Raw genomic sequence first — 14,119 nt, 5'->3', positions numbered from 1 at the left:
GTGTAAGAGAAAATTGAGCGTTATACGAACTTTTGATGGCAAAGAATAAAAGCGACAAACTGCATAATAAAGGTTGCTATCATAAGGGGCAATATAACGTGATGTTCTTTTACACTAAGGGATTGAGCATACAAACAAAAAGCGGATGGAAACCTCTGCTTCCCTCTGCGAAGGGCCTATCTTTTACTTTTATGTATTTACTTTCATGCAAGAGTCAAAGTTTTTCTCTCTATTCTTTTTTATTTTTCTTTTGGCAAGCATCATTTGGTGAGGAAAGATTTAGGCACATATATCCAGTTGGATATGGGTAGCATGAGTTATTATTGTTGACATCACCCATGAGGTGAATATGTTGGGAGGCAAAATTATAAGCCCCTATCTTTCTATGTGACCGGTTGAAACGTTTTGCTCATGTGTATGCGGTGAGTGTTAACAATCATAGAAGACTATATGATGGTTGAGTGTGTGGACTTGCCTAAAGGCTCCGATATGTGATCCTTCCTGAAAAGATGATGAATTGTAGTTGCAAAGTTGACTGAGAACATAGTTTGTTGGTTTCCAATAGAGTTTATGCTTTATACTTCGATGTTGTGATGGATTGTTACTTATTCATGAGAAGTCTATGATAAAAGCTTTATATTAAAGTTTGTTGTTGTTATAATAATTTACATGATGCTTCTATGTTCGTATTTTGTTTTTATCGACACCTCTCTCTCTCTAAGCATGTGGACATGTTTTTCGATTTTGGTTTTTGCTTGAGGACAAGCGAGGTCTAAGCTTGGGGGAGTTGATATGTCCATTTTGCATCATGTTTACCTATTGTTATTTATAATATTTTTATACATAATAATGTTTTTTGGAGTAATTCTAATGTCTTTTCTCTCATGATATGCAAGGTTCACACAAAGAGGGAGAATTTCGGCAGCTGGAAATATGGACGTGAAAAAGCTACGTCGGGCTACCTATTCTGCACAACTCCAAATGAGATGAAAATTCACGAGGAATTTTTATGGAATAAATAAGAATTATTGGAGCGAATAACTATTAGAGGGGGGCCACCAGGTGGGCACAACCCACCTGGGCCTGCTAGGGAGCCCAGACGTGCCCTGGTGGGTTGTTCCCTCCTTGGCCCACCTCTGGTGCCCATTTTCTGGTATATAAGTCCTTTTGACCTAGAAAAAAATAACAGGACGACTTTCGGGACAGAGCACCGCCGTCTTGAGGCATAACTTGGGCAGGAGCACTTTTGCCCTCCGGTGGAGTGATTCCGCCAGGGGAACTTCCCTCCCGGAGGGGGAAATCATCGTCATCATCATCACCAACAACCCTCTCATCTTGGGGAGGCCAATCTTCATCAACATCTTCACGAGCACCATCTCCTCCCAAACACTAGTTCATCTCTTGTGTTCAATCTTTGTACTGAAACTTCAGATTGGTACCTGTGGGTGACTAGTAGTGTTGATTACATCTTGTAGTTGATCACTATATAGTTTATTTGGTGGAAAATTATATGTTTAGATCCATTATGCTATTTAATACCCCTCTAATCATGAACATGTTTATCACTTGTGTGTAGTTACTTTTGTTCTTGAGGTCAGGGGAGAAATCATGTTGCAAGTAATCATGTGAACTTGATATGCATTTGATATTTTGATAATATGTATGTTGTGATTCCCTTAGTGGTGTCATGTGAACGTTGACTACATGACACTTCACCATATTTGGGCCTAAGGGAATGCATTGTGGAGTAGTTATTAGATGATGGGTTGCTAGACTGATAGAAGCTTAAACCCTAGTTTATGCGCTACTCCGTAAGGGATCGATTTGGATCCAAAAGTGTAATGTTATGGTTAGATTCTATCTTAATACTTTTCTCGTAGTTGCGGATGCTTGCGAGGGGGTTAATCATAAGTAGGAGGTTCATTCAAGTAAGAACAACACCTAAGCACTGATCCACCCACATATCAAATTATCAAAGTAGTGAACACAAATCAAGCCAACATGGTGAAAGTGACTAGATGAAATTCCTGTGTGCCCTCAAGAACACTTTTCTTATTATAAGAAACTGTTTTGGCCAGTCCTTTGCCACAAAAGGATTGGGCTATCTTGCTGCATATTATTTGCCGTTAATGTTATGTGCTCGTTACAAATTATCCTTCTACCAAATTATCTGTTACTTACAAATTCAGCGCTTGCAGACATTACCTTGTTGAAAACCACTTGTCTTTTCCTTCTGCTCCTCGTTGGGTTCGACACTCTTACTTATCGAAAGGACTATGATTGATCCCCTATACTTTTGGGTCATCAAGGCTCTTTTCTGGCATAGTTGCCGGGGAGAGAAGCGCTCTTGGTAAGTGGAAATTGGTAAGGAAAAATTATTAGGAGAATGATGTGATACATAAACAAACATCGTGTCCCTAGTAAGCCTCTACTAGACTAGCTCGTTGATCAAAGATGGTTAAGGTTTCCTAACCATGGACATGAGTTGTCATTTGATAATGGGATCACATCATTAGGAGAATGATGTGATGGACAAGACCCATCCGTTAGCTTAGCATAATGATCGTTCAGTTTTATTGCTATTGCTTTCTTCATATCAAATACATATTCCTTCGACTATGAGATTATGCAACTCCTGGATACCGGAGGAATGCCTTGTGTGCTATCAAACGTCACAACGTAACTGGGTGATTATAAAGATGATCTACAGGCATCTCCGAAGGTGTTTGTTGAGTTGGCATAGATCGAAATTAGGATTTGTCACTCCGAGTATCGGAGAGGTATCTCTGGGCCCTCTCGGTAATACACATCATAAGCTTGCAAGCAACCAACTAAGGAGTTAGTCACGAGGTGATGTATTACGGAATGAGTAAAGAGACATGCCAGTAACGAGATTGAACTAGGTATGAAGATACCGACAATCGAATCTCGGGCAAGTAACATACCGATGAACAAAGGGAATTAGGTATGTTGTCATAACGGTTCGACCGATAAAGATCTTCGTAGAATATGTAGGAGCCAATATGGACATACAGGTTTCAATGTTGGTTATTGACCTGAGAGGTGTCTCGGTCATGTCTACATAGTTCTCGAACCTCTAGGGTCCGCACGCTTAACGTTCGTTGACGATATAGTATTATATGAGTTATGTGATTTGGTGACTGAATGTTGTTCGGAGTCCCGGATGAGATCACGGACATGACGAGGAGTCTCGAAATGGTCGACAAGTAAAGATTGATATATAGGACGATGGTATTCGAATACCGGAACTGTTCCGAAGGGTATCGGGTACTTATCGGGTCATCGGAAGGAGTTTCGGGCACCCCATGTAATCATATGGGCCTTATGGGCCAAGTGAGGGAACACACCAGCCCACAAAGGGCTGGTGCGCCTGATGTCTACTACGCAACTTTATTCTTGTAGACACGTGTAGGACAGTAGCAATTTTCCCTCAAGTGGATGACCTAAGATTTATCAATCCGTGGGAGGCGTAGGATGAAGATGGTCTCTCTCAACCAACCCTGCAATCAAATACAAGAAATCTCTTGTGTCCCCAACACACCCAATACAATGGCAATTTGTATAGGTGCACTAGTTCGGCGAAGAGATGGTGATAAAAGTGTAATATGGATGGTAGAAATATATTTTTATAATCTGAATAGATAAAAACAGCAAGGTAGCAAATAGTAAACGGGCACAAAAATGGTATTGCAATGCTTAAAAATGAGGCCTAGGGTCCATACTTTCACTAGTGCAATCTCTCAACAGTGCTAATATAATTGGATCATATAACCGTCCCTCAACGTGCAATGAAGAATCACTCCAAAGTTCCTATCTAGCGGAGAACATAAGACAGAATTGTTTGTAGGGTACGAACCCACCTCAAAGCTATTCTTTCCGATCAATCTATCCTAGAGTTCGTACTAAAATAACACAAAGCTATTCTTTCCGATCGATCTAACCAAGAGTTCATACTAAAATAACACCAAAGAAAATTCAGATTCATAATATAAAATCCAACACAAAGAACCTCAAAGAGTGCCCCAAGATTTCTACCGGAGAAACAAAGACAAGAACGTGCATCAACCCCTATGCATAGATTACCCCAATGTCACCTCGAGAATCCGCAAGTTGAGTGCCAAAACATATATCAAGTGAATCGATACGATACCCCATTGTCACCACGAGTATTCAATTACAAGACATATATAAAGTATTCTCAAATCCATAAAAGTATTTAATCCGATAACAACGAAATCTCAAAGGGAAAAACTCAATTCGTCACAACAAGATAGAGAGGGGAAACACCATATGATCCGACTATATTAACAAAGCCCACGATACATCAAGATCGTGACATCTCAAGAACACGAGAGAGAGAGAGAGAGATATTAAACACATAGCTACTGGTACAAACCCTTAGCCCCGAGGGTGGACTACTCCCTCCTCATCGTGGTGGCCGCTGGGATGATGAAGTGTAACATCCCAAATTTTCAATTTGGAATGTTATACACTAGATCATCATTGCATATCATATTTTATTTTGCTTTTGGTTCGATCCTAGAAATTCTACGCAACTCAAGGACCCACGGAGAGAGTTGGGGATTTCGTTATTTTCATATTAGAGTTTTCTCAAATTTTGAGAATAGGATCATTTGATTTTAATTATTTTATCATCAATTATTTCTATTACAAAAATATGAGAGAGGGAATAAAATGACTTTCCCAAAATAAAGAAATAATGAGGATTTAATAATAAAATCAAATAAGATTTTATTTCGGAGTTTTTCGGTATTTTATTTGAATTTAGGAAAAAAGTGTGTTTTTCAAAATTGCATTTAGGCCCCAAATAAATGTTCACCTTGTGCGGATTGATTTTAGAAGCCCAGGAAAATTTATTTCGGGATTTTTGGAGTCCGTTTAGTATTTCTTTTATTTGTTTTTCTGCACGGAATAATTAAAAAAACTGAAACCGACCTACGGGCCGTGTTAGGCCCGGACTCCTCCGGGGCCGGCCTTTATAAGCCGGGGCACCCGACCCCCACAGCCCACCGAGCCGCCGTCGCCGCCGCCGCCACCCGCGCCGCCGCCGCCGGAATCTCGCCGGAGTTGCCGGTAGATTTTTTTTAGACGCCGGTTTTTTTAGAAAACCGTTCGGTTTTTCCGACGGTTTTGTCGTTTTTTTTAGTTTTGGTTTTTTTAAAATAGATCGGTTTTTCCGGTTTATTTAATTAGCGAGCGTTCGTCCGTTCGTTCGTTCTAGCGAACGTTCGTCGTTTTTCTTTTCTCGGATTAAATCCGTGATTTTTCTGATCGCGATTCCTGATCCGATTTTCGTTTTAGTATAACTTTTCGCTCGTTTATCGGAATCAGGCTTTCGTCTCGAAACCCTCTTTCCGTTTAACCAACTTAAACAAGTTTTTGCCACTGTAAAAATTGCCCTAGATCTAGAATAGTAAACGAAGCTTGTTTCTTTTGCCGTTTGACTTTCGTTGCTTCGTTTGATTTGATTCTTTTTGCAAACCGGAGTTCTTAAGTTGAACCTTCTGGTTAGATCTCTTATTTGAGTTTTACCCGTGCATTAGATGAATACTTATTGTATGCTTGTTTGTTTGTCTGCGATAGAATACCCGGAGTGCGCCGCCTGTTACTTCGAATCTCTAGGTTTCGCGGATCATCAGCAAGGCAAGTAACACTTTGATCATACCTCCTACTACCCAGTTTTATTGCATTAGATCAATCCTCAAACATTGCATGATTAGGATCTAATTAAATTGTGGGATGGGAAGTAGTTGAGGTAGTACCTATTACCTGTTATATTATCAAACCTTTGGGAGTTACTTCTACGTTTGCCTATTATGCCATGCTATGCTAATAGACGTGGATTGGGTGAGTGATATTCATGACAGATGTGAGTTTGTTAATTAATGGTTTATCTAAGGTGGCAACTTAAACACACATCTGGGTGGATTGAGGTACCTGGGTATTCCAGGATTGCCTGTTTTTCTTTATGGACCGCCACCCAGGCCCAAAGGGATCATGAGATTTTTCATACTAGAAACTTCCGTGTGCAGCCACAAGCTATTATGGGCTCTAGCATAGTTGATTAAGTCGTGCGAACTCGTACAGGGTAGACTAGCAGATGTAGGGGAAAGTAGGTGTAACGGTCTATCCATCATAAGGTGCTAGCGCTTCTGAAAGACAATGTATCGGTCATCCGTTTCTCAAACACCGTGTAGTGCGAGAAACCAAACGAAGGCGATCGAGTCTTGTGGGGAAAAGTGTGCAAACCTCTGCAGAGTGTATAAACTAATCATGGTTAGCCGTGTCCCCGGTTATGGACATCTTGAGTATCTAGTACCTGGATTATCATGTGGATCTCAACATGTCACTCTAAAATTTAATTTTGTTGGGTTTTGTTTAATGATGATGCTTAATTGGGATTGAGAATGCTGTCAACCATTCTCAATATTTAACAACTACTATGATAGTTAAATAAAATTTATTCCTTTGCAGTAGGGAAAAAATGGCTTGTCGCGAAAGGGTAACCATAGAGCTTTCCACCAGCCAAATATGCATATAGTATAGCTGTTTCATTCCATTACTCTCTATGTGTTACTTTGCCAGCATATTCCATGTGCTGACCCGTTTCGGGCTGCAACGTTAATGTTGCAGACTTTTCAGACGACGATTAAGGAGTTTTAGGTCGTGGTTCTATACTCAGTGATGCCGTTGGAGTTGATGGACTTACTTATCTTCCAAGCCTTCCGCTGTTATAGTTATTAGATGGCCTTAAGCCATATTTATTGTAATAAGTTCTCTATTGAGACACTCGATGTAATAAGTGTGTGATTGCTACTCTGTTATAAATCCTCCAAGTACTGTGTGGTGTCAGCATTACTGATCCAGGGATGACACCTGAGCACAGAGATCAGACTGTTTGAGGTCTGGTCGCTACATGAAGATGGCCACGGGAGATGATTCCCCCCTCAGGCAGGGTGCCGGAGAGGGTCTAGATTGGTTTTCGGTGGCTACAGAGCCTTGCGGCGGCGGAACTTCTGATCTAGGTTGACCCCGATGGTTTCTGAAATTTTTGGGAATTTATAGGGTAAAGAGGGGGTGCGGGAGGCCACTGAGGTGGGCACAACCCACCTGGGCGCGCCTGGGCCCCCGGGCGCGCCCTGGTGGGTTGTGCCCCCCTCGGGGCACCACCCAGGTGCTGCTCTGGCCCATCTTGGGTGTTCTGGTCCATAAAAAATCTCCAAAAAGTTTCGCGGTGTTTGGACTCCGTTTGATATTGATTTCCTGCGATGTAAAAAACATGCAAAAAATAGCAACTGGCACTTGGAAACTATGTCAATAGGTTAGTCCCAAAAAATGATATAAAATGACTATAAAATGATTATAAAACATTCAAGAATGATAATATAACAACATGGAACAATCAAACATTATAGATACATTGGAGACGTATCAGCGCCGTATAGGGGCCGACCATAGAAGGAGGAGAAGGAAAGGGGAAAGGGAAAGGAAAGTGTGGAGTAGGACTCCCCCTTCCTTTCCCTCCCCCCCCCTCTTTCCTTCCCCCTTGTGCATACATGGAAGGGGGGCGTAGGGCAAGGCAGGGCCTCTAGGGGGCGGCGGCCAAGCCCTAGGGCGCCCTGGCTGCCTCCCCTCCCCTCCCACCTATATACATGTCGGGAGGGGGCACCACACAAGGACACACAACATTGTCTTAACCGTGTACGGCGTCCCCCTCCACAGTTTACACCTCCGGTCATATTCTCGCGGTGCTTAGCGAAGCCCTGCGAGGATCACTTCACCATCATCGTCACCACACCGTCGTGCTGACAAAACTCATCTACTACCTCGACGTCTTGCTGGATCAAGAAGACGAAGGACGTCACCGAGTTGAACGTGTGTAGAACTCGGAGGTGCCATACGTTCAGTACTTGATCGGTTGGAGCTAGAAGAAGTTCGACTACATCAACCGCGTTGTCAAACACTTCCGCTTACGGTCTACGAGGGTATGTAGACACACTCTCCCCCTCGTTGCTATGCATCTCCATGGATAGATCATTGCGTGTGCGTAGAAAAAAATTTGTTTTCCATGCAACGTTTCCCAACAAGGCGCGCCCTGGTGCCTAGTGGCACCTAGGTAGCCTTCTCCAGTATTTCTTTTCTCCAATATTTTTTATATATTCCAAAATAAATCTTCCTACAATTTCAGCTCATTTGGAGATGTGTAGAATAGGTATATCTGACGTAGCTTTTTCAGGTCCAGAATTTCAGCTGCCGGTAATCTCCCTCTTTGTGTAAACCTTGCATATTATGAGAGAAAAGGCATTAGAATTACTCCACAAAGTGTTAAATTGAATAAAAACACTATAAATAATTGATCACTAATGCGGAGTGAAACATGTTAAAGAGCGATTAGAAAAACAGTTGGGCAGTTGGAAAGGCAAGTTACTCTCCATTGGAGGGCGACTAGTTTTGATCAATTATGTTCTCACAAACATGGTTCTCTACATGTTCTCATTTTTTCAAATTCCCAAAGGGGTTCTGCAAAGACGGATTTTCAGATCCAAATTCTTTTGGCAAGGAAACAATGAAAATAAAAAGATAGGCTAACCAAATGGAGTGTGATTTGTCGACCAAAAGACCAAGGAGGTTTAGGTGGTCAGGACCTTCTGGTCAAGAATGACGCCTTACTCAGTAAATGGGTGTGCAAGCTACTTATCGAGGATACTGTTTGACAAACCCTGTTGTGCAATAAGTATCTAGGCCAAAAAACTTGATGACTCACATTTTTGGTCTGGTCTGATGGCAGTAAATAAACATCTTCATCCGCCGTAATGGACGGCTCCGAGATACATTTCTAGGAGGACAGGTGGCTAGGAAACGCCACTCTTCAGAAACAGTATCCAGCCTTGTACCGCATTGTACGCGATAAGAATGCTACTCTTGCGCACGTGCTCAGCTCCTCCCCGCTGAATGTATCATTTAGGAGGGATTTGATTGGCCTCCGCCTTGCGTCATGGTAACATCTTCTATCCCGTTTGGATTCAATTAACTTGACACAAGGGCGGTATGTGTTTCGCTAGAATCTCACTACATCTGGATCCTTCACAGTTGACTATATGTATTGTGCACTCTCGCACTCAGAGATTCCCGTGGATAATAATAAACTAATCTGGAAATCAAAGATGCCACTAAAAAATAAGATTTTCATATGATATCTTCGGAGAGGAGTTGTGTTAACAAAAGACAATCTCAGCTCAACGCAACTGGCAAGTAAGAAGTGTAGCTTTTGTACTTATGACGAGATAATTAAACACCTCTTCTTTCAATGCATAGTTGCGCATTGTATATAGTCAATCATCCAAATAACGTCCAATATGTATTTGCCCATAATTGTTGCCAACATATATGGTCAAGCTTGACGGAACACCAAATATTTTTAGTACGCTGATACGGGTGGAAGCGTCTGCCTTATTATGGTCGCTTTATCTATGTAGAAACGCTTGTGTTTTTAATGACAAAACATCTTCTTCTATGCAGGTTATTTACTGTTGTATGCACTGGCATCGTATGTGGTTTATGCTACAGCAAATGGAGTACCAATCGTTGTTGAAAGAGGTATGTATACGCTTGGAGTGGGTGACCAGGAAGATTTTTACCCAACATGGATGGCAACATAATCCCCGAATCAGTCCACCTCCTCCATCGACATTGGCATAGTTTCAGACTCATATAGCTTTACTTTTGCAAACTTGTCATTTTTTCTATATACTTTGTTAGACTGTTTGTTTAAGATTGTGTGTATCTTATCTATGCAGAGGCCGGACTTCGCTCATTATGTTTTATACTGTATCTACTTGATGCTATATTTCTGAGTTAATAAAACATCATTTATTGAAAAATCTAGCTTCGAACTTGCGCTGTGTACTTGGTCTGTTCTCGGCAACGCCCGTTAAATATTCAGTATCTAGGTAGATGGGTCGGCAGTCCGACTTGGCCATCTCCAAGTTTACTAATCCAGCAAATGGATGCAGCGTCATCCATCCCTCGTTGGCAACAGCGCGATCCAGCCGCTCTCGCAATCAGCCGCGAAACCACGTGAACTTATCTCCAGTATATCCAAGATCTCGAAAAAAGAAAAGTCGTCCACGGAACAGTCAGACAGGGCATCTTGGAAGGCTTGAAGCCGCGACTGATCCTATACTAGTCTTCCCCGTGAGGCCAGTCCCAAATTGTTATTTTTCCACTGAAGAAAGGGGTTCAAAGAATAAATCACAAAAGTAACCACCTGGCCATGAAAAATCTACGTATTGAACATGGGCAGTACGCACAGGGTTCCTAAACTCTAGTACCACTACAACAGGTCTCACACACGACACGGCCGCCGGCAAACGGGTTGGATGACACATCAAGCTATGCATATTGTCCATACTGGAACAAGGATCATGCATTAGCAATTCCCAAACTCAGAACCCATGTTGGCAGTTTCCAGCAACCAAAGTGCCAATTAACTGAGCAAAACAAACCCAACCAGGCGCTGTGAAGAAGACAATAGTGTGGGCTCTTCTACCCTCAAAACTACAATCAAACTCTGCAGCGTTTCTGGATTGCAGCAGCAGAACACATAAAAGGATCCAATTCAGGGCAAGGGACGTGCGGAAGGCAATCCTGTAGGGAACACGGCAGATTCCTTGCAGTCCTCCAGTAAGTTTCCTGGCGACGTCAATGGCCTCGAATCACCATGCACAACGGGCATGGACGGAGTTCAGAGTCGTAGCAGCCTGGTTTTGTCAGCTTAGCACAGCTCCTCCATGGCCGATGAGAATGCTAGTACAAGTGTAACCAGTCAGCAGAGGGTTACAGCAGCGGAGTTCATGACAAAGGATTGTCAGGGGCTCAAGGTCACAGTGCTGCGAAAGTTCCAGGGTCCAGCTTGTCGCCTACTTTACCAGTCAGGCTCAAAACTGAAACTGCTGATTTCTACCGGGGAGAGAGTGGAGGAGAAAGTGTGATATCAGAACCGATAGGAGAAGCGTAGTACTCGGTCATTTGCAACTGTGGACTGCTCACATCAGGCGAATACTGGTGCTTTGTCACCTTCCCTTCTGCAGGAAACTCCGCATGCCCGCTGCTCTTGTCTCTGGAGTCGACACCCCTGGCCCTGGGTATCCCCTCCACTTCCACAAATTCCTCCCAACTCCTCTCGTACTCATACGGCTCTCCTGTGCGATTTCTATGGTCTTTCCATATTTCCCACAGCCGCTCCCCTACCTCTTCTATTCTTGGGCGGTCATCCACTTCATAACTTGTACACCAGGATGCTAAACTAAGCCAGCCTCCAAGAAATTCTTCATCCAGGTGATCAGCCAGACGGTCATCCAATATCTCGCTGGCATGGCCTGCCTTTAATTTCTCGAGAGCCTGCATGCACAACAACATAGGCTGGCGTGTCATTCTACAGAATTTTGAAACACAAGGACAAAAGGCATCGGCCATTGTGGTTATAAAAACTGCACTAGACCTTCTCCATGCCCATTTTTACATGACATGAACTTCATTAGGATAGACACGTCAACTGGAGACAAAAAAAGCATACGAGGTTCAACTTACCCATGCCACAATGCCAAACCTTTGCAGTTCATCAGGATGGTTGTCAAAGATCACCGGGTTTAGAATGTCTTGGTTCCACATTTGCGGTCCGCGGGGAGATATAATTTCTAAGAGTATTACACCAAAAGTGTAGACATCGGATTTAACTGTCAGCTCACCACGGATGTATTGTGGATCCATGTAGCTAAATGTCCCTATCACTTGGTTCACGGTACCACTTCTTGACAATTCAAAAGTGCCCAACTTTGCTCTATAACTCTCTGTCAGAAGGATTTTCGTTGTCTTCAAATTATAACAGATCATTGTTTCCCCTGCTACTATTAAATGATGACCATAACGAAAAAATTCTCATCAAATACCCATGATGAAATAAAGCTATCAAATTAGTTGAGCAGTGGCAAGCAAGTATAAATGATCAACGATTTTAATAACACATAATTTATCTGCTCAGCATTTGAATTAGACAAAATGGAAAGACTATTTTTAAAAATAATCAGGCCGGCTGAAGGAAAATGAGACACGTTAAAACTCGTCCTAATAAAAGGGATAGCAATGTCTTCCTCACCCAAAAGTCAAGCTTGTTCCTTTCTCTGCCAAAAGCTCTGCCATGCCGGTTTATAATCACAGCAATATCCTTCTCCCACCCAAAAATCAAGCTTAGTCTTCGCTCCAAAAATTTCGGATACCCCAGTTTATGGCTCTCTCTCACCCAGGAGCCCCATCTCATTAAAGACATGCAGTCTAGCTACACTTCACAAAACTGAACTCCTAGCTATCAAATATTAACCTCCTAGAGTGCATGCAGTCAACTTAAGTTATTTTAACCTGGCTATGTGAAAACTGAATCGGGTTTGTTATTTAAAAATATATGATGATGCAAATTAGTAGTCAAAATTTAATTTGGAAATCATGCTAACATTCAAAATCTTTCTCTTTCTACTGAAGGGAGTATGCATTGAAGTACTCAATTTTTTTTGTTGAGAAACTGAAGTACTTGAATTTACAAATAACTGTATGGTGCAATTTACAAGTAACTGAACCAATGTGTACTTGAATTTCTTTTTTGTTGACACCATGAGTTATCACTTTCTTACCAGCAGATAAATGAAGATAGGTCAAGGCAATAGCAACATCAATAGCGATCAATATGCGTTGGTCCAAATCCAGGATTTTCTGATATTGGCCTGCAGATAAGTTAAAATTGATGCAGGTAATTCAAATTTCCCAACGGAAGGAAGAACAAATGAGCAACTTAACATACCATGCAGGTGTTGCCTTAGACTGCCATTTGGAACATACTCACTGATCACAATAAACTGATTCCCTTTATTAATAACACATAGAGACCTCACCAAACTCCAGTGATTGATTGCTGCAAAGAGCTGCACTTCCTTGTGAGCTTTCGCAGCACGATCACAGTCCTGAAAACAAAGAAGACTTAATTACAACTTGCTGAAGAACAACATTGTTATTATTATCTGGGGAAATTCTCTACACTAGGAAGGACAGGCCGGCTGCAACTGCGATGCATGAAGAGGCTGCACCCTTTAGTATTTGATCAGGTTTTGATTAGTAATGAGTCATGTTATTGTTAGAAAAGAGGAGTACCTTCCAGGGTTTAAATTAGGTACAGATTGAGTTAGAACCAACTTGTCAATCACGTCATGGTTGTCCTATGTAAATAGTCTGTACTCGTTAGAGCATACAATATTAAAGAAGTTTTCGCCCTAAGACTCTTTTCCCTTACTCTTCTGCCCTAGCTGCCTGCTGGCTAAGGCACCGGCTGGCCAGATTACTGATCTCTGGCCCTAGAGCTTCCCCGGGAAGGCGAAATTAGCATCTCTTGTCCTGGTACCGTGGTACGTGACAGATATCTCCTTCACAGTGTAAGATGCATCTAGAGTCTCTACAGGAAAGTGAATATTTTCCACCGTTCACCAACATCTTGCTAGTAAGGAAGTATCCTGCTCTTGTTCGTATGAGGTATGACCATATGCGCCTTTACTTTCACATCCGATTTTTTTATGAGCTTCAAGAGATTTCAGAGTTGGAACTTCCACAAGACCAGTCAATGATTCCTAGTGGGTTCGACGCTTCCTCGCTGGAGAAGCTACAACAACACGTGAACTTACATAGATCACTCACATGATCGTCACTGCATAGGACACCATTGTGCCATCATCTGCTGGCTCTTCTCCACCGCAGCCAGCGCCCTGCACCTGCTCCTTCTGTTGGGAGATGCCACGCTTCCTGATGGGTTCGTTGTTCACCAGCTTTCCTCCACGGCGGCCAGCCTCTCAACACTACTCCCTCGGTGCATCACGATGATGCAGAGGTCGGGGGTCAACCTCCTTTTCGGAAAAAAAAAATCACTACTCCCTCCAATGCCGCAACTGAAAGCCCATGCAGACACTGTTGTCGACCTCAAAATCATGGTCAGACACCCAGATCTAGGTTTTGATTTTCTTATTTTTTTTACAGGAAGTTA

At 42.4% G+C, this 14,119-nt stretch overlaps 1 protein-coding gene across 3 annotated transcripts; it reads right to left on the bottom strand.

Annotated features, from left to right (window-relative positions):
* Positions 1–10,237: 10,237 nt before the first annotated feature.
* On the bottom strand, positions 10,238–14,073 carry LOC125509103 (calmodulin-binding receptor-like cytoplasmic kinase 3). 3 transcript variants are annotated; one of them, XM_048673983.1, is made up of 4 exons: positions 12,893–14,073; positions 12,726–12,815; positions 11,632–11,945; positions 10,238–11,442 (listed from the first exon to the last, which is right to left on the bottom strand). In XM_048673983.1, the coding sequence occupies exons 3-4, from the start codon at positions 11,932–11,934 to the stop codon at positions 11,002–11,004; spliced, it is 744 nt and encodes a 247-aa protein (XP_048529940.1). In that variant the 5' UTR covers positions 11,935–11,945; positions 12,726–12,815; positions 12,893–14,073; the 3' UTR covers positions 10,238–11,001. The 3 variants fall into 3 exon arrangements, with proteins under 3 accessions (XP_048529940.1, XP_048529939.1, XP_048529938.1); XM_048673982.1 differs by having other exon boundaries at positions 11,632–11,942; XM_048673981.1 differs by having other exon boundaries at positions 11,632–11,948; positions 12,893–14,070.
* Positions 14,074–14,119: the final 46 nt, after the last annotated feature.

The sequence above is a fragment of the Triticum urartu genome, chromosome 5 (genome assembly GCF_003073215.2).
Source record: "Triticum urartu cultivar G1812 chromosome 5, Tu2.1, whole genome shotgun sequence".
NCBI classification, from domain to species: domain Eukaryota; kingdom Viridiplantae; phylum Streptophyta; class Magnoliopsida; order Poales; family Poaceae; genus Triticum; species Triticum urartu.
Note: the sequence above shows the minus strand (reverse complement) of the source record. Positions and strands in the feature narration are given on the sequence as shown.